The sequence below is a fragment of the Gadus morhua genome, chromosome 9, assembly GCF_902167405.1.
Source record: "Gadus morhua chromosome 9, gadMor3.0, whole genome shotgun sequence".
NCBI lineage: Eukaryota > Metazoa > Chordata > Actinopteri > Gadiformes > Gadidae > Gadus > Gadus morhua.
The window spans coordinates 11082623-11103716 of record NC_044056.1 but is presented as its reverse complement, the minus strand read 5'-3'; the positions used below and the strand labels follow the sequence as shown (position 1 = coordinate 11103716).

Genomic DNA, 21094 nt, shown 5'->3' with positions numbered 1-21094 from the left:
AGAACATCCCAAAACAGTTGGTGCGTTCGTTAACGGTCGGAGGTGGAAAGTCGGAATCGGAAACATGTCAACTCCGACCATTGGCATTCAAGCTAAGTCGGAAAAACACGAATGCTTACACTGAACTAGAGGAATAGAAGCAACCCTTCAATCAGAACACGTGCTATTAGTAGTTACAATGCTAGGAGCTGTATCGGTATATACTCGTATCGGCCGGTACTCAAGTTGAGGAATCGTTATCGGGAAGGTAAAAATTATATTGGAGCATATTCCCTCTTGTGTTCCCGTAGTTCCCGAGCCGGCGGTCCATGCAGCCTCCTCCTCCTCCTCCTCCTCCTCCTCCGACTCCGTCTCCGTGTCCGGGCCGAGGCCGGAGATCATGAGGCTGGTGGTGAAGGCCGTCGACAGGATGAGATGCTTTCGGAAGCGCGCCACGATCCCGGTCCTGGTCTTCCTCATCACCTTCCTCCTCTTCTTCAACCTCTACATGGACAATGAGTATGTGCTGGTGAGTCAGCACCGAGCGGTGACCACGGGATGAGCTGAACCCCACCGTAGTGTTGAACCCCACCGTAGAGTTGAACCCCACCGTAGAGTTGAACCCCACCCTAGCACTGAACCCCACCCTAGTGTTGAACCCCACCCTAGTGTTGAACCCCTTGAAGCATTGTACTTAGCATTGTGTAGCGTCTCATCCTAGCTATCGTTAGATGGTTAGTGCTTGGCACTTGGATATATGAACCTTACTGTACCGACAGTCATATATTGTTGTTTCTCCTTCTTCTGACCAATGCACTTCTGTCAATGTAAGTCACTCTGGATGAAAGCGTCTGCTCAACGCCCTGAATGTCTGCGTGGTGCTTTGGTCCCTGGTTCTGCGTGGTGCTTTGGTTCCTGGTTCTGCGTGGTGCTTTGGTCCCTGGTTCTGCGTGGTGCTTTGGTTCCTGGTTCTGCGTGGTGCTTTGGTCCCTGGTTCTGCGTGGTGCTTTGGTTCCTGGTTCTGCGTGGTGCTTTGATCCCTGGTTCTGCGTGGTGCTTTGGTCCCTGGTTCTGCGTGGTGCTTTGGTCCCTGGTTCTGCGTGGTGCTTTGGTCCCTGGTTCTGCGTGGGGCTTTGGTTCCTGGTTCTGAGTGGTGCTTTGGTTCCTGGTTCTGCGTGGTGCTTTGGTCCCTGGTTCTGCGTGGTGCTTTGGTCCCTGGTTCTGCGTGGTGCTTTGGTTCCTGGTTCTGCGTGGTGCTTTGGTTCCTGGTTCTGAGTTGTTCTTTGGTCCCTGGTTCTGCGTGGTGCTTTGGTCCCTGGTTCTGCGTTCCTCTGAGCGGTGGAGACGTGGTGCAGGCGCCGGTGGCTGACGGTCCTCCTCTCCACAGGAGGCGGAGAAACGGCCCCTGGGCGAGACGCTGCTGCCCCCGGGCCCCCCAGGGCCCCCAGAGAGAGACGTACCCGGGCTCCGGGAGCCGGCCAACTTCTCGGGGAGCATCAACGTGACGTACCGCTACCTGGCGGGCCTGCCCCTGAACCGCAGGAGTGAGTGGCCCTCGTATCATTCTGTGTGTTATCCCTTTTCCAAAAATAATAGATATTGATAACCTAAAATAATGGAAAACAAAATAATACGTCTTGCATTGCTCTTGTCAGCAATGACAAGAGCAATTGTCAGCAAAGACCCCACCCACGGTCTCATTGTTGAAGAACTCAAGGGACTGGAGTTTAGTTGAGTCTGGCTTGTTGTTTTGAAGCATGAGTGTGCTAGTAATCACTGGGTTAGGGTTACAGCCTGGGTTTTAATCCTTCAGTTCTTTTTTTCTTTACCAAAATGTCTTTCCCACACAGAGTTCCTCACCATCGGCCTGTCATCCGTCAAACGGAGAAAGGGGAACTACCTGATAGAAACTATCAAGTCCATCTTCGACCAGTCCAGCTACGAGGAGCTACAGCAGATGGTGGTGGTGGTCCACCTGGCGGACTTCGACCTGGCGTGGTGTGACCACCTGGTGCAGGAGATCTCCCGGAGGTTTGCCCACCACATTCTCGCCGGGCGCCTGCTGGTCATCCAGGCTCCGGAGGAGTACTACCCGCCTCTGGACGGTCTGAAGAGGAACTTCAACGACCCCGACGACCGGGTCCGGTTCCGCTCCAAGCAGAACGTCGACTACGCCTTCCTGCTCAACTTCTGCGCCGAGCTCTCGGACTTCTACATGATGCTGGAGGACGACGTGCGCTGCTCCAGGAATTTCCTGACCTCCCTGAAGAAGGTGATCTCCTCCCGGGAAGGCTCCTACTGGGTGATGCTGGAGTTCTCCAAGCTGGGGTATATCGGGAAGCTGTACCGCTCGGGGGACCTGCCGCGCCTGGCCCGCTTCCTGCTGCTCTTCTACCAGGAGATGCCGTGCGACTGGCTCCTCCTCCACTTCAGGGGCCTGCTGGCCCAGAAGGACGTGATCCGCTTCCGGCCCTCGCTGTTCCAGCACATGGGCTATTACTCCTCGTACAACGGCGCCGAGAACAAGCTGCAGGACGACGACTTCGAGGAGGACTCGGCGGACGTCCCCGACAACCCGCCCGCCCGCCTGCACACCAACATCCACGTGTTCGAGAGCTACGACGTCGGCCGGGCCTACAGCAGCGTCGCCGAGGAGTACTTCTGGGGGAAGCCGCCGTTCACCGGGGACTTCTTGGTCGTCATCTTTAACAAGTCCGCCAGGATCAGCCGGATCAGGGTCGTCACGGGGTCGGACGACCGGCAGAGCGACGTCCTGCGCCGCGGGGCGCTGGAGGTCGGGCGGAGGCTCACGGAGTCCAGGCAGGGCCAGCAGTGCACCTCCTACATCACGCTGGGGGAGTTTAAGGACGGCCGCATCGAGGTGCACAACGTGCACCATAAGATCGGCTTTGAGGTCCAGTGCGTTCGGATAGTGGTGACGGCCAGTCAGGAGGACTGGCTCATCGTGAGGACGGTCAGCGTGTGGACCGCCCAGCCCTCTCCACTCTGAGGACGGTCAAGACCCTGAGGACGGTCAGCGTGTTGACCGCCTGTTAGTTAGGTCTCGATCCCACCGAGGTGGGCGGCTTGGTTCGGTCTGAAAGGGTGCCAAAAAAGGTGGAGCAACACAATGCCTTCCATTGATTGGTCAAAAGAATCGTCACATCTGTGCGACAGGGGGATAAAAAACAAACAAACACGGTACCCGCAAGGTATTTATGGACATTTCTGGAAAGGCGAAAGCTTTGTTTATTGAAGCAAATGACACGCAAAAGTTTGCTTCCGTAGCTGCCGCGGTTAAACCCCGCCCTACCATAAGGGTAGAGTCGGAGGAGGTGGCAACGTGAGCCAGATTCAGCGTAACCGAGCTGTCCTGCCCCGAGCCGCGCCGTTCCGAGCCGCTCCGCTCGGTGCAAACGAAGCATTAGTACTGTGACTCTGTGTTCCCGTCCTGGAAGGTTTCAGTCTCGTACGGGTTCATCTCGGGACAGTGGCTGTGGACGTTAAATTCAAACCATCCAAATTTTACCGGACTGCACATCTGTTTTAGTTTTGTTGAGATTTACAATTGGTTTAATCTGAATTAAAGATGTACCGTTAACGTTGTTTTTCCAATGAAATCCTGATATTGACTACAGAAGAAACGTCCAGGTCATTGTTTAGTTTTCTTTGTACTTTGCCCCAGAATCCTCTGCTATGTCGCTTTGCTACTTGACTTTGGGTTGTTGCATTTCTAATAAAAATCATGACATTCTGCCACCAGGTTTTATGTTATGTTGACGAGCCAATTCAGAAGCTCTTCGTAAATGACATCATAATGTGGGCGTGTGTGGGTTGTCGTTGTGCGTGTGCGTGTGCGTGAACATCAAGGGCAAAATGATTCCGGCTCCATTATGGTTGTCGATCATACATCGTCATTAGGTCTCCGTGGTGGTTGTGGATCATTACTCTGGACTGATGGGGTGCTGTGGTCAGGGCTGGGGGGCCGGGCCGGGAGGGGTCCATCCTGATGGTGTGCGCCGCTCTGACCCCCAGAACTACCGAGACGTCCAGAACTTAAACGGGATTCATGGATGGATGTGCTTCGTAATAAAGTGATGAATACATTACTGTTTTCAATGTTACTATTAGTTATCATTGTGAGTCTGAGTCTCATATTGTGTCTGGACCGATCTCACCTGATCGTAGTGTGAATGTTAATGTTTGGTTTACTTTGTTTTTTTTATTAAAAAGGATATTCCAAACACAAGTCGATGCAAAGCAATTACAGAAAAGTGTGCACATTTGCTTGCATGCACAAAGGTTCAAACACACTCGCACACGGAGAAGCACGCACACACACACACACACACACACACACACACACACACACACACACACACACACACACACACGCACGCACGCACGCACGCACACACACACACACACACACACACAAGTGAATAAATGCACAACCATACAACTATGTCTGTGTCATCTTGGAGAAACACATACATCTGCAAAAAACAGCATTGCCAATTACACCGAGAGATTTATTTTAGGCTTGTATTATATATGTTCAACCAACAACTAAATCCATTGACCACGAACAGACGGAACTGCAGAATAGGATTTTTGTGTACATTCCGCACAATGCTGCCCCCTGGCGGTCATTCTAATGTATTATATAAAACGAGTTATCGCGAATTAAAAGTATTAATATTAGTATGATCATTTTAAGAATCAACATTTATACATATGGCCATACTTTACTTTAAAGTTAGTTCTAGCGAATTGATTATTGATAATAACTTTAAATTCGGACATCGCATACGCACCGTGCGTCATCATGCAGCGACAGCGTTCTGTCAACAAGCGTATCCATCCGCGCTGAACGCCAACTGAAACCTCTTCGCCCTACTTTATCAATAGCACCAATAATATCGATCAATAAGCCCGTGATGAAAGCCCGGGTCAGTGCCAGGTAAGGATCTATTCTCCTCTTGTCGGGACTGTTTCAGGTCTCCAGGGGGGTTCGTGTTCATCTATAACCACTGAGTGTTCAGTCAGCTGGGAAACATGGTATAATGATCACTATTATTGATAAATTACTAGTATTATGGTATCCACGATGCACATGGATGTGATGATGAGTTGTTGTGTGACAGGGTCTGAGTCCATGTCGAGGGTTTTCGACAGACGAGAAAGGCCTGAACATCTACGTTCAAACTTTAAGATGTGATTGCATCCTGGCGAAGAGGTCTCCTACGTAAATAACATCTATACAACATATATAACCTATCTATAACATACACATATACAACATATACATCACAATATATACAACATACATATACAACATCCACATATATAACCTATATACAACATAAATAACATATATATATACAACATACAAACATATACAACACAACATATACAACATACATACAACCTATGTATGTATGTATGTATGTATGTATGTATGTATGTATGTATATGTGTGTGTGTGTGTATATATATATATATATATATATAACAAATACAAGATATACAATACAACACAAACAACATATACAAGACATACCACATAAAACCACGTATGCACAACATACTTATATACAGCACATACAACATATACAACCCAACATAGACAACATTCCTCCATTCATTAAACTGTTGTTGGCCTGCAGGTTTGTGGCATGTACTGCGCAGAACCAAAGTGTTCCACCGACTTATGAGGGGCTCTAAGTGCTGTTGTGTTGGCCTGTCCACAACCACAGAAGATTAAGAATATTATAACATTTCAAAAACATGAGCACGACTTATCCATGACCACATTTTAAGGTCCTGGCAATGGCAGGCCTGAGCCTTTAGAGGGGTGATCTGATGTGATGTGATGTGATGTGATGTGATGTGATGTGATGTGATGTGATGTGATGTGATGTGATGTGATGTGATGATGTGATATGATGATGTGATGTGATGGTGTGATATGATGCCACCAGGGGAGTGTGATCAGCGAATACAAGCCGTTTGAAAATCTTGCCTCTCCTGTGTTTTAGTGACACCACAAGTGGGCGTGTCCACCTAGTTGTACGCTTGGTAGATGAGTCCACCTGCCTACCCAGTGGACTGTGGCCAATGTTGCTGATCTATCCATCAGAGGAGGAGAGATAAGCAACATTTATCACGTTAAACATTGGAACATTGCTCTATCCAGTGCATCTAGGTGGACAGTAGTACGCCCACTAGTGATGTCACAGGGACGGGCAGATTACGAACGGATGTCACAGCCAATCACACTCACATCAGGTGGAATAATATAACCCCTTTAATTCCAACAAGAAACCAAACACCATGTGTAGCTATTAAAATGTGTATTATTGTGCTAAAGGATCTTTTAATGTCACGTTCAAGTGCCTGTCTGTTCCTTTTTGTGACAGACCTACGAATCCCTAGTAGTACGAAGTAGTCGTTACATCACAAAACCTACAATTTGATTTAGCTGATGCTGACCCCTCCCTCCTCCCTCCTCCCTCCTCCCTCCTCCCTCCTCCCTCCCCCCTCCTCTCTCCTCCCTCCTCCCTCCTCCCTCCTCCCTCCCTCTCCAGGGTGCAGCTCTACGCCGACTGAGGCCGCCTCCCCACCCTCTCAAACCGCCGCCACCGCCGCCGCCATGGGCCAGCAGCTCTCGGGCCAGGCCAGCCGGCTGCCCGAGAAGCTGGTGAGGCACGCGGGGCTGGTGAGGGACAGCGGGTACCTCACCTACGAGGAGTTCCTGGCCAGGGTGTCGGAGCTCAACGACGTGTGAGCAGAACATGACACAAAACACAACACAACACAAAACACACAACACCCCCCCACACCCCTCTTACGCACTTATTGTATGTTGTACATCCTTGCACATAAAAACAGTACTGAGCATTGTGTAGCATCTTATCCTAGCTATCTTTGTGTATACGGGGAATGGGTTTAACCTAGAGATTGTTTGTGCTTGGCACTTGGTTCTATGATCATCCTAACTGTACCGACAGCGATGTATTGTTTCTCTTTCTTCGGACTAATGTACTTATTGTAGGTTGCTTTAGATAAAAGCGTCTGCTGAACTCCCTGGAGGTTAATGTCTGTCCCCTCAGGACGGCCCAGCTGGCCGCCGGGCAGCAGAAGCACCTCCTCTTCGAGGTGCAGCCCGGCTCCGACGCCAGCGCCCTGTGGAAGGTGGCCGTGCGCGTGGTGTGCACCAAGGTGAGACTGAGATTGTGCACCAAGGTGAGACTGAGAGTGTGCACTAATGTGAGACTGAGAGTGTGCACTATGGTGAGACTGAGAGTGTGCACTAAGGTGAGATAGAGTGTGCACTAAGGTGAGACTGAGAGTGTGCACTATGCTGAGACTGAGAGTGTGCACTAAGGTGAGACAAAGTGTGCACTGTGCACTAAGGTGAGACTGAGAGTGTGCACTAAGGTGAGACTGAGAGTGTGCACTAAGGTGAGACTGAGAGTGTGCACTAAGGTGAGACAAAGTGTGCACTGTGCACTAAGGTGAGACTGAGAGTGTGCACTAAGGTGAGACTGAGAGTGTGCACTAAGGTGAGACAAAGTGTGCACTGTGCACTAAGGTGAGACTGAGAGTGTGCACTAAGGTGAGACTGAGAGTGGGCACTAAGGTGAGACAAAGTGTGCACTGTGCACTAAGGTGAGACTGAGAGTGTGTGTTCAGGGGGTGTTGAGTCTCGTGGGCACATCATGGCTCTCTGGCCCACTGGGTCCGGTGTGTCTGTGTTTGTTGGGGCGCTGTGCTTCACTCCTCCTCCGCCTCATCCTCGTGCTCACCGTTCTCTCCCTTGTGCTCGTCCTCATCTTCCTCCTCCTCCTCCATCCCTCCTCCTCCACCTCCTCCCCCTCCTCCTCTTACTCCTCCTCCTTCTGCTCACCGTCCTCCTCCTTCTTCCTCCTCCACCTCCTCCCCCTCCTCCTCTTACTCCTCCTCCTCCACCTCCTCCTTCTGCTCACCGTCCTCCTCCTTCTTCCTCCTCCTCCTCCTTCCTCCCTCTTCCTCCTCCTCCTCCTCCCTCCCCTCCTCTTCCTCCAGATCAACAAGGAGACGGGCACGGTGGAGGCCACCCGCATCATGAACCTGTACCAGTTCACCCAGCTGTACCGCGACGTCACCAGCCAGGCCGCCCAGGTGCTGGGCCCCGATGGCCCCTTGGAGGGCCCCTCGGCCCAGCTGCCCTCCACCGACTCCTGCCAGGCCAGCATGTGGATGGGCCGGTAGGAACATGGTAGTTTAAACACGCCTGTAGCTTTACCGTGGTGTGGTGAGGCCGAGGGCGAGGAGAAACGCACTCCCCTGTTGGACGGTGAGGCAGGTGGAGACACCAGGACACAGAGAGACCTCAGACACAGGTAGATCTAAGTCACCAAATCATTTCCATAACTCCTCCCTTCCTCCTCCTCCTCCTCCTGCAGGGTGAAGCAGCTGACGGATGAGGAGGAGTGTTGTATCTGCATGGACGGCCGGTCGGACCTCATGCTGCCGTGCGCACACAGCTTCTGTCAGAAGTGCATTGACCAATGGTAGGACGGCTCCGCACACGCACACACACACACACACACACACACACACACACACACACACACACACACACACACACACACACACACACACACACACACATATACATACATACACAAACTCACACAAACATATTTGCTTTTAGTATTGTTTCAATTTTAAGATACGATTAATAAACTAAATCTCTGAAAATAGATTATTAGAGATTATAAATAAAGTAAAGATGTAGATAGCGAGACAGAGATGGTTCCGGGGGTTTGGATGAACGGATGGACCCCCCCTCTGTCCCCTAGGAGCGGGCAGAGCAGGAACTGCCCCATCTGCCGCATCCAGGTGACGGCGGCCAACGAGTCCTGGGTGGTGTCAGACGCCCCCACCGAGCACGACATGGCCGACTACATCCTCCACCTGGCAGACGAGGCCGGCCAGCCCCACAGTCCCTAGGGACACCACCCAACAACACCACCGAAAGTCCCTAGAGACACCACCCAACACCACCGCCCACAGCCCCTAGAGACACCACCCAACACCACCACCCACAGCCCCTAGAGACACCACCCACAGCCCCTAGAGACACCACCCAACACCACCACCCACAGCCCCTAGAGACACCACCCACAGCCCCTAGAGACACCACCCAACACCACCCACAGCCCCTAGAGACACCACCCAACACCACCACCCACAGCCCCTAGAGACACCACCCACAGCCCCTAGAGACACCACCCAACACAGCCACCCACAGCCCCTAGAGACACCACCCAACACCACCACCCACAGCCCCTAGAGACACCACCCAACACCACCACCCACAGCCCCTAGAGACACCACCCACAGCCCCTAGAGACACCACCCAACACCACCACCCACAGCCCCTAGAGACACCACCGAACACCACCACCCACAGCCCCTAGAGACACCACCCACAGCCCCTAGAGACACCACCCACAGCCCCTAGAGACACCACCCTGCACCACCCCACAGCCCATAGAGACACCACCACAACCCCCCCAGGCTGTAGAGACACCACCCTGCACCACCCACAGCCCCTAGAGACACCACCCAACCAACAGCACCACCCACAAGGTTGTAGAGACACCACGCAGCACCTCCGTACAGCCCCTAGAGGCACCACAAACCCCCCCAGGCCGTAGAGACACCACCCAGCCCCACTGCCAGCCCCCCCTTTCAGCCGGTCCAACATGTCCTCAGACGAGGGCTATTCGTGCTCATATCCTTTACTCACGTTCCCGTCTGCACAGCTCCTCTTCTGCGTGTCTCCCCGGTGCTCTCTCACCGATGAGCAGAGCGCTGAGGTCTACAGCCGGCGCTCTCATGGTTCACCCTGGGTTCACCCTGGGTGCGTCCCTCGTTAACCTTTGACCCCCACAGCGTTGACTGTTGGTAAACTCCTCCCACGCAGCCAGGTGACATTGACGTGACCTGAATGGAGCAGGACGTATGACAGTGTGGAAGGGGGGCCCTGTGAGCTGGGGTTTCCACTGGGACCCCTCTTATGGTCAGTCCGGTGTTAAGCTAATGCTAAGCTACACTAGGCTACGCTAGGCGTCCTGCTCCTACATGTAGCACATGCTTCTGTAGGACATGTCTTCATGGTGTTACATGAGACTCTTTTACAGACACCTTTGGTTCAACAGGACTGTACAAGTGCTGGAAGTACTGTAATACAAGTACTGTGTGCCAAGTACTGTGATAATAGTACTGTAGTACAAGAGCTGTGTGCAAAGTACTGTGATACAAGTACTGTAGCACAAGTACAATAGTACAAGTACTGTGATACAAGTACTGGGCTCCAAGTACTTTGATAGGCACAGAAGGTAGGTAATTGTGGGACTTTCTTTCAGGGTCTAGTAGAATAATCTGATCTAATCTTGCTCTGATGTTATTAAATTCAACAACGGTTAAATTCAATAACAGCTGGAAGGAAAGAGGCGATTTTGACCTTTTTGTATTTCCGATTCTTTTGCTTTTCTTTAAGGTAATTTCCTGTTTGAGTTTTTTTAATTAAGAACGGAACATACTACTGCACTCTGTGAAGACACTTATCTTCGATAGTATTAGATTTAGTATCAACAATTTTAAAACAAAACAAATCTATCTAGAAACGTAGAAACCTTTGTTAATTTTGTTAATTGAGTAGTGGCTTATTGATTATTGTTTATTGGAAGTTGAACTGAACATGTTGGAGGAAGATATTGGTTATTATGAATTTATAAACAAAATATCATTGTTAACAATACTTTGTGATGCTTCAGATGATAACAACACTTTTTGCATACAGCAGATCACTGTAGTTGAGTCCTTAGAACTATGGTTTGGTTAATACACTAATTTTGACCTTTTATAAGAGACTATTCATTCTACAGTTTCTGAAAACCAATTTATTGACAATTTACAGATATTCTATCTATAGTTAGCTCCTCAGAAATTCATGGTTATGTTTCATTTAAGTTTGGGAGTTTCACAAATTAAACTAAGGTGACATGGCTGTACATTGATTAAATGTGTTTGACATAGGAAATAACGAGTAATTAAACTAACCCATTCTGTATATGACTGCTTTGAACCAAGAGATACATCTTCTTGCACTTTAATGGATTGTGATGGATTTAAAATAAAGTATTATCACTATAGGATATCTTGCAGAGTTATTATTGTAATATTTATAAAGAAAGCCAAAAGTATAGCCAAGTCTATTTCAAAGGACTTAATTACAATCATGTAAATTTAAAGAAAGCATAATTATATATTTAGCACTGTGTATTTATGTTTATTCTAGTCTGAAACCAGCAGATGGCATGCTTTCCCCATCATTGTTCCTGGTCATAAACAAACTGTGTATCATTGTCAAGCCACATCCCTCCACCACCGGCAACGCCTTCTTCACCATACACCACGACCCATAAACGCCACGCCCCCTTCTCGTCACAGCAATCAGTCAATTTATGGCACATGACAAGTTCCGATTGATGGTGTTGATTGAGCCAGTGTGGCCTTAATTGATTTAATCCCCCTAATTGGACTGCATAACAAATGTTCTGATTCAACAAGGCTTTAAGACTTCACACATACAACGGCTGACAAGGCGCTAAAGTAAAGATCGGCACAGCAAAGCATTAATTTATCATATATTTAATATTATTGATTTATTATTCTCCATGCCCAGACACAGTGTAATTAAACGATGAACTGACGGTCACGTTAACCTTCTAAGATTCAGAGCTGTGACATCGGGAGTCCAACATCGTATGAACGCCCGATTCCCTTCCTCAGGAAAACGATTCAGCGCCCGGCTTATTCGTGGCGGACCCGTTTCCGCGGCGACAGCGGGGGCTCCAGGGAGAAGGAGGTGGGGGAGATGGGCCGCGACCCCGGACTAGACAGCTGGGTCTCGTACTTATCGATGTAGGGCTTGGCCACGTGCCACACCTGGAGAGGGGGGGGGGGGCGACAGACCATGAAGCAGAGCTAAACCTCCACCCTAAACGGACTGCATTTATAAAGCGCTTTTCTAAACTGTGGCCACTCGGGAAAAACCTTGCCACACAGCTAGGAGGAGCCGGGGATCGAACTAGCAACCTTCCTGTTGCCAGACTACCGGGTCTAACCGGAACATCTCTACTCCGTCGGCCCCCCCAGGGACACCCACCTTCTGGTCGAGCAGCAGGCGGTGGACCGCCTCGATGTCGGGGGACATGAACCGGTCCTTGATCCAGGGTCTGGGGGGGGAAGGGGTAAACATTAACCCGGGACTCTGGGTACGGTTGAATGCGTGTGTGTACCTTGGCCGCACGTTACCTGACCACGCTGCGCACCAGGTCATAGACCTTCTCCAGGGGGGTGGTGGTCCGAAGGGGCCGCAGGAACTCTATGCCCTGGCAGGCGGCCAGCAGCTCTATGGCGAGGACTGGGGACACACACACACACACACACACACACACACACACACACACACACACACACACACATAGTTCAGAACACACACATAAACACATAAACACACACACACACGGTTCATTCAACACACACACACAATCAATAATTTAACACACACACACAAGTGAGATGGCTATCAAAACAAATAACAAATTCAGAAGGCATTCTCTCTATAGCCATTTGTCCACTCTAGGCTACAGTAGAAACAACAGGGCGGCCTCCCTGGCGGCGGTCATGTAGAGATAAAGGCCTCAAAACCTTTTTTCATGGGATTACACTAATCAAAACCTACTTCTGAATATTAAATTCCATTTCCGCCAAGTCCGCTAGATGTCACTCAATTCTACACACATGCACCTTTAAAATGCACAATTGATTAAATACACACATAATCATTCATTCAAAACACACACACACACGTATGTATATATGGCCAACTCTTTGAAGAGACGGACAGAAACTAGACACCCTGTCATTAATTGTGCCGTTGTGAGGACATTATTACGCAAGTAAATGGCTCTAGTAAGTGGCCACTCAAAGCGCTTTACAATATTTCTTAACATTCACCTATCCATGCACACATTCACACACGAAAGCGGTGTCAGCCATGCAGAGCGACCGCCAGCTCGCCAGGAGCAGTCAGGGCGAGGTGTCTCGCTCAGGGACACCTCGACACTCAACTAGCAACCTTCGGGTTACCAGCCGACCCGCTCAACCTCCTGAGCCGCATGCCGGCCCCTGAAGTGTGTAGAGAGTATCCCCCAGCCTACCCTGCTCCACGTGCTCGATGACCCGCAGCGCCTTGCGGGCCGCCCAGCCCCCCATGGAGACGTGGTCCTCCGTGGCAGCGCTGGTGGACAGTGAGTCCACCGAGGACGGGTGGCAGAGCACCTTGTTCTCCGACACTGCACCCGGAGGGAGGGACGGACGGAGAAGCACTTATTTTTAAGGACACAATTTTAGGACAATCTCATTTGGTCGTTTGTTTATCAACCACTAGGGGATAGAGTACGCACACACTGTTTAATCTGAATATCATACAATGTTTAGTTATCACCCACTATGGGTTAGAGTACATACTGTTTAATCTGAATGAAAATTTCCACAGAGTTTTAAAAAAGCAGCATCCTGGAGAGTTTAAACTTTACCAAACACATCACTGGAGTGCTTAGTGTGTGACAGCGGGCAGGAGACCCGGCGTTTCCCTGAGACGCAGCGTGTGTCTAACATGTGACAGCGGGAGAACACGTACCCAGAGATGGAGCGTGTTTACAGCATGTCTAATGCGTGTTTAACCCAGAGATGGAGCGTGTTGAAAGCGTGTTTAAAGCATGCTTAAAGCGTGTTTAACCCACGGATGGAGTGTGGTTAAAGCGTGTTTAAAGCATGTTTAACCAAGGGATGGAGTGTGTTTAAAGCGTGTTTAAGACATGTTTAACCCAGGGACGGAGTTTGTTTAAAGCTTGTTTAAAGCGTGTTTAACCCAGATATACAGCGTGTGTAGCATGTGACAGCGGGAGGACACTAACCCAGAGACTCGGCGGTGCAGTGTGTGTAACGTGTGTGTAGCGTATATGTAGCGTTTGTGTAGCGTGTGTGTAACATGTGGCAGCGGGAAAACACTCACCCACAGACGCGGAGTTGCAGTACGTGTGTAGTGTGTGTGTAACGTGTGTGTGTGTAACGTGTGTGTGTAACGTGTGTGTAGCGTGTGACAGCGAGCCCAACACTCACCCGGAGAGGCGGCGGTGCGTGTGTAGTGTGTGTGTAATGTGTGTGTAGCGTGTGTGTAGCGTGTGTGTGTAACGTGTGTGTAGCGTGTGTGTAGCGTGTGATAGCGAGCCCAACACTCACCCAGAGAGGCGGCGGTGCGTGTGTAGTGCGTGTGTAGTGTGTGTGTGTGTGTGTGTAGTCGTGTATGTGTAGCGTGTGTGTAACGTGTGTGTAGCGTGTGTGTAGCGTGTGACAGTGAGCCCAACACTCACCCAGAGAGGCGGCGGTGCGTGTGTAGTGCGTGTGTAGTGTGTGTGTGTGTGTAGTCGTGTATGTGTAGCGTGTGTGTAACGTGTGTGTAGCGTGTGTGTAGGGTGTGACAGTGAGCCCAACACTCACCCAGAGAGGCGGCGGTGCGTGTGTAGTGCGTGTGTAGTGTGTGTGTGTAGTCGTGTATGTGTAGCGTGTGTGTAACGTGTGTGTAGCGTGTGTGTAGGGTGTGACAGTGAGCCCAACACTCACCCAGAGAGGCGGCGGTGCGTGTGTAGTGCGTGTGTAGTGTGTGTGTGTAGTCGTGTATGTGTAGCGTGTGTGTAACGTGTGTGTAGCGTGTGTGTAGGGTGTGACAGTGAGCCCAACACTCACCCCGAGAGGCGGCAGTGCGTGTGTAGTGCGTGTGTAGTGTGTGTGTGTGTGTAGTCGTGTATGTGTAGCGTGTGTGTAACGTGTGTGTAGCGTGTGTGTAGTGTGTGACAGTGAGCCCAACACTCACCCAGAGAGGCGGCGGTGCGTGTGTAGTGCGTGTGTAGTGTGTGTGTGTAGTCGTGTATGTGTAGCGTGTGTGTAACGTGTGTGTAGCGTGTGTGTAGGGTGTGACAGTGAGCCCAACACTCACCCAGAGAGGCGGCGGTGCGTGTGTAGTGCGTGTGTAGTGTGTGTGTGTGTAGTCGTGTATGTGTAGCGTGTGTGTAACGTGTGTGTAGCGTGTGTGTAGCGTGTGACAGTGAGCCCAACACTCACCCAGAGAGGCGGCGGTGCAGTGGGCGATCATGAAGCCGGAGTTGAGGCCGCCCTCGTTCACCAGGAAGGCGGGCAGCTCGCTCAGGGAGGGGTTGCACAGGCGCTCGATCCGCCTCTCGCTGATGGAGGCCAGCTCGTGCACCCCGATGGCCAGGTAGTCCAAGGCCTGACCGGAGGACAGGGGGGGGGGGGGGGGGACACGAGAGACGGGAAGACCAACACATTGACATTTCAATTTGGGGCATTTAGCAGATCCAAAGTGTCCCACAATAAAAACAAAACACAAATCGGTGATCATTCTCACCCCCCCACACACCCCTCTTGCTCACTAATTGTATGTGTATGGCCTGGCACTTAAAAATAGTACTTGTAGAATCTTATCCTAGCTATCTTTGGATAGGGTTAACCTAGCAATTGTTAGTGCTTGGCACTTGGTTCTATGAACATCCTTACTGTACCGACAGCCATGTATTTTTTTCTCTTTCTTCTGAATATTATACTCATTGTAAATAAGTGTTGCAAATGTAAATCATGGTTGGCTTGTGTGGAAACCGTGGGTCAAAGGTGTGCAATGGATGACTTTAAAGACAGTGGACTCATTTCTCTTGGGATTCAACGAGCCTGGGATTGGCTCACATCTCTCTGTAGCTTTGCTTTGTTGTAGATACATTTCAATATGTACTCCTATTTAGTAGCCTGGCTCCACCCGCCTAAGTACTTCCGCTCAATTTGAATTTCCCTTCAGTACTAGGTCTGGACCTGCTGTATGTAATTTGGTTTTCTGGTGCCGCCACAGCGGCCACCAATCAGCGAACAGAGGGCGTGTCTGAGAACAATGACGATAAAGTCGTACGCCAGTTTGAGTTGTTGTTGTAGGTCGGTAGTTGATTTACAATGTGCAATTTTTCCCTGATAAATTAAATTCGACGAACAAAACCTGCAGCTGTCGTTGACGGACATTTTCGTGCAGACGCGCAAGGTGTTTGGTTTGTGTACAACCTGCGCGTGATTCCCGGCGCATGACATACGTCAAAACAAAAACGTTAGCGATTGGTTATGTCAGATCCAGAGTGGCACTGGGCAGATCCAATCATTTTAAACTTCAACAGACACCCGCCTTCAAGTGAGTTAACGTTTTTCAATTGATTAGGTCCAGACTCTCTGTACAAATGAAATGAAATGAAGTGAAGTACGAGAGTCTGGTAGAACCAGGCTACCTATTTAGTGCACTGGTTACAGAATTATCTTCTCAAACCATATATACCATACTTTGATCTGATGTGTATAACCTGAAGGATTGTGAAGCCATTACATACCTTAGCAGGATACTCTCCATGGAAATTGCCCCCGGAGATGGTCTCCCCTCTCTCCGCAAACACCATCTTATCCAAACAATCAGGGAACTAATGTTTCCTCAGTCACATTTCAAAATGCGTTAAAATTAACAAACCATGTATTCAAATATCGGTTAATACTGGGCTGTGTGACAACGTGGCGTAAGGATACGGGATTGTCAGTCGCACTGTTGATCTCCGTGTTAATGATGTTCTTGACGAAGTTGATTGTGTCGTTAACGATCCCATGAACCTGTGGAGGCAGAGAGGAGACGTCCATGAGAACCGTGACCGGGCCGTTCAGACGGGACCGTTTCCGGGGAGAGGAGATTCGACGACGGTACCTGAGGACAGCACCGCATGGTGTAGGCGTCCTGAACGCGGTCGCAGAATCGGTGGCTCTCTGAGGAACACAAGCAACCCTCAGAGAGCAGACGGACACAAACCTTATGAAAGATGTCTCCGTCATGAGCAGGTATCACATGACGGCGCCCTGTGGCGTCCTCCACTAACATGTGGAGGACGGCTGGATGCAGCATGATGGAGTACGGTCAATGTACGGAGTGATGCTACCGCATTTAAAGAACTGCTGGCTAGAATTGCTCCGATTACAGTATCGGAAAGTACACAAGTCTTTGCGCCGATCTGATACATCACGTGACTACAAAATTTACTACACAGGAAAATAAATATAGATTATAATCTATAATCTATAATTATTGATTATAAATGTAAATTATGTCGTTTTGAAGGAGATTGTTTTAGTAAATCAACCGATCAATAAGAAAAAGTGCTATCAGTAGTTACAATGCTAGATGCTGCTGCATCGGTTTATATTCGGTATCTGCCGATACTCAAGTTCAGTAATCGGAATCGGTATCAGGAAGATCTCTACGAGGCCCACTGACCTGCGATCTCCGAGGGGTGGTGGTCCGACTCGAGCAGGGAGCGGAAACGGAAGGCCACCTCGATCTGTCCGGGGTGTGGCCTCAGGGCGTGGATCTCTACACATTCAGACCATCCAACACCACAACAGGGGTTAGCTCAGGACACCGGGAAGACCGGGACAATGGTAAACGGACTGCATTTATACAGCGCTTGTCTAACCAGTGGCCACCCAAAGCGCTTTATCAATACTGCCACACATTCACCCATTCATGCAAACGTTCACACACCGACGGCGGAGTCAGCCACGCAAGGCGAGAGCCAGCCCGTCAAGGTGAGGTGTCTCGCTCAGGGAAACCTCGACACTCGGCTAGGAGGAGCCGAGGATCGAACCGGCAACCTTCCGGTTCCCAGCCGACCCGCTCTCCCTCCTGAGCCACATGCCGCCCGGCCCTCATGGCGTCCGGTTACCCGCGTTCCTCACCGCTGTCGAAGGCCTTGGTGGAGCCCTTCAGCACCTCCAGGGTGAGGGCGGCGACGATGTCTGCCTGCCGGGCGATGGCCTGGGCCCGCTCCACCGCCTCGGCCCCCAGGGAGGTGATCATCTGGGTGCCGTTGATCAGAGCCAGGCCCTGGAAGCGGACGCTTTCATTATTGTTTAACCTTGATCCACCAGCTTCCACATAAGACTCAAGACCCACGTGTTCAGAGTTCACCTAGACTCTGCATAGCCTCCCCCCATAACCCCCCATACCCCTCTTACACACGTAGTATGTCCTGGCGCTTAATGTACACACTTATTGTAACAATACCCAAACATTCTCCCTCTCTTATCCTCTTTCTGTATCTGCTGGTTGCTCTTTTGACTCCCGTGTGCAGCCTCTTTTATCAAGATGTATCAACTCCTCTTTCCCAACAATGCAAACACAGGTCTGTTTAAATACATCAAGGTGAACCCCGGACCATCCCCACATGAGAGAGCAGCTATAGGCGTTCATTACCTCTTTGGGTCGGAGCACTATTGGTTTAAGTCCATGGGCCTCTAGGACCTGTCGAGAGAAGAGGGAGCAGAGAGGGGACGACTGGTGAGTAAGGTGGGAAGGTAGGGGGGGGATGGGGGGGGCATCACAAAGCAAACATGTTTTGGTCTTTACAGAAGCATTGATCTCTGATGCATGCGCTGTCGAGCCGTCAGTCACTCAGGGCGACTGGGCTGTTTGCCAAGTCAATAGAGGGTTACTTTGAAGCAGCTCTTACGTATTTCGCATCGGCCCATCCGCTGTTAGGGGACCACATTCGGCCCTCCCCCATCAGCCCCAGGGCCAGGTGGGACAGGGGCGCCAGGTCCCCGCTGGCCCCCACGGTGCCCTTCTCCGGGACGAAGGAGAGGCAGGACGCTGCGGGGACAAGGTCAGGGTCAGCACCCCGTTTCCCCAGCCCCTACGGCCCTTTCATCGCGTGCCTCTGCCCTCGGAGGTCAAACACAGGTCAATGCCTCACATTCACCCATTTATGCACACATTCACACACCGACGTCGGGGTCAGCCATGCAAGGCGACAGCCAGCTCGTCGGGAGCAGTCAGGGTGAGGGGTCTTGCTCATGGACACCTCGACAGCCAGGGATCAGACTAGCAACCTTCCGGTTAACAGCCGACCCGCTCCACCACCTGAGCCGCATGCCGCCCCTCATCAAAGGGTTGAGTTAAAGTGGCGGCGGTGGTTTACCGTTGAAGGCCTGGATCATGGCGTGAAGCGTCTCCAGGGAGATTCCGCTGTAGCCTTTGGCCAGGACGTTGATCCTGAGGGCCAGCAGCATGCGGGTTCTCTCCGGGCTCAGGGGGTTCCCCACCCCTGAAAACAGACGGGGGATGTGACACACACAGCGCTACACGCCCGGCTGAAGAAGAGCAGGGGGGACCGGAGACCTACCTGCTGAGTGGGAGCGCACCAGGTTCTCCTGCAGTTCCCTGGGGGAGAGAAAGAGAGCATGAATCACCCATGATTACATTGAATTGCCAATGAATAGGACATTTACATTCTGGACATTACATTGAGGGCATTAAGCAGACGCTTTTATCCAAAGCGACTTACATTAAGTACAACAATATATCTCTGTCGGTACAGCAAGGATGTTAAAGTGTTGAGCGCTAACAATCGCTAGGTTAACCCATTCCCCATATACAACAGAGATAGCTAGGATAAGATGCTAAGTGTGTTAAAGGGGTGTGGGGGGTAAGGGGGGGTAGGGGGGCTATTGCTATGCAGAGTCTATAGGTGAAAAAGGACAACACTGTTTGTACTTGAGTTTTCCCACAGGGATGACTGTACGGGCGAATTTTCCAAATCCAGTGGTGATTCCGTAGACCACTACGGACAGAGAGAGCCAAACGTCAGTCGTACGCTGCACTGATTTTGGCATGGCGAGGTAATGATTGATTGGATCTTTGGTGTAATGATAAACAAAGTAAAGTAGTGTCCTAACCTTTGTTTTCTTTAACTATGGTGTCCAGGAGCTCTCTGGCCTGCACCACTTTGGTCTCTGCTTCGGGAGTGAGCTGCGGGCGGTTCGGAGAGCAGGATTAAGGGAATGGTAAATATTAACAATGATTGGCAGTTGACAGTCCATTTGTTGATTATTACCTTTATCTTGTAGAGTCCTCTACCCAGATTGACCAAGTCTGTTGATGTCAGGCTGTTGCCATCCATGCAAATATTCTGGAAAGAGGGGCATATTGACACACCTTTGATTAGGCAGCCTAATCAACGGCCTTAGGCCTCGCAAATACAAAACCGTTTGACGACAGACTGCCTTAACATATACTTACATCTTTGGGTTCCCTGTATGCTGCTGTTCTGTTATACACCGTTTAGGAATAGGATTTCTTTAGATATTACGCCTTTCCCAGCAAAGTATAAGTGTAATGAAATAACCATGTCATGAAATACATCCCGTGACCCGGTTGACCTCGGAACGGTACAGCACGTGATAAGGATACAGGTGAGAAACTCCCGGCTGTGACGGGATGAACTCAGTAGACATGGTGTCCCCTTCCATCGCTGAAAAACATATTTAAACACCACACAACGCCATTAATGATCAAGAAAGACACCCAAGTAAATAACGCTACAAAGTGACATCAATCCTGCAGAGAATTCTGCGCGCAATTATGCACGAATATACAGGAATCAACAAACATTTCAAACAATGAATATAGATTTCAAACAATGAATACAAACGACCGTCACTAACTATAGTATGTCATTATGCATATGCTGTTACCGAGTTCCAAAAAGTCATTATCCTCCAACGCATCCTCGATAGTGTCTTCTCCGTCCAACAGACCCTGTCCCTGGCACCTGCGCACCACGAAACGGACGTCTTTCAGAGTGGTGATCCCCCCGTTGTCGGGTTTGTTTTTAATATAACGTCTGAGAGCCTCGAGTCCGAGCCAGTGGATGGTTTTGGTGGGATCTCGACAAGGAATCGCCAACCACTCATCGCGGATGTGTACTGTAAAACGAGGCATGGCGCGTCGGCGGGTCAGGAGCGCTGGTGTGAGCGCGGAGCTGGCCTCTCCAAAAGGTACACTGAGCTGGCCTCCAACCCAACCACCAATCAGACCCCTGCTGGGGAACCACGCCTCAGGGCC

General features: G+C 50.4%; 3 protein-coding genes across 3 annotated transcripts; 2 read left to right on the top strand and 1 right to left on the bottom strand.

Moving 5' to 3' along the window:
- Positions 1-296: 296 nt before the first annotated feature.
- LOC115550281 (alpha-1,3-mannosyl-glycoprotein 4-beta-N-acetylglucosaminyltransferase C-like) lies at positions 297-4151 on the top strand. Its single transcript, XM_030365144.1, has 3 exons — positions 297-508; positions 1367-1523; positions 1830-4151. Exons 1-3 carry the CDS (start codon positions 380-382, stop codon positions 2987-2989), a joined length of 1446 nt encoding a protein of 481 aa, XP_030221004.1. The 5' UTR covers positions 297-379; the 3' UTR covers positions 2990-4151.
- A 323-nt stretch (positions 4152-4474) lies between these two features.
- On the top strand, positions 4475-9115 carry rnf141 (ring finger protein 141). The gene is made up of 6 exons (XM_030367147.1): positions 4475-4942; positions 6570-6765; positions 7095-7203; positions 8050-8231; positions 8430-8537; positions 8829-9115. Exons 2-6 carry the CDS (start codon positions 6635-6637, stop codon positions 8977-8979), a joined length of 681 nt encoding a protein of 226 aa, XP_030223007.1. The 5' UTR covers positions 4475-4942; positions 6570-6634; the 3' UTR covers positions 8980-9115.
- A 2084-nt stretch (positions 9116-11199) lies between these two features.
- On the bottom strand, positions 11200-21034 carry hal (histidine ammonia-lyase). Its single transcript, XM_030365646.1, has 20 exons — positions 20725-21034; positions 20441-20501; positions 20270-20297; positions 20085-20159; positions 19927-19999; positions 19745-19811; positions 19374-19411; positions 19170-19295; positions 18702-18841; positions 18446-18493; positions 17929-18076; positions 17468-17563; positions 16904-16962; positions 16732-16812; positions 16542-16607; positions 15226-15391; positions 13263-13397; positions 12355-12463; positions 12206-12275; positions 11200-11985 (listed from the first exon to the last, which is right to left on the bottom strand). Exons 1-20 carry the CDS (start codon positions 20969-20971, stop codon positions 11851-11853), a joined length of 1968 nt encoding a protein of 655 aa, XP_030221506.1. The 5' UTR covers positions 20972-21034; the 3' UTR covers positions 11200-11850.
- Positions 21035-21094: the final 60 nt, after the last annotated feature.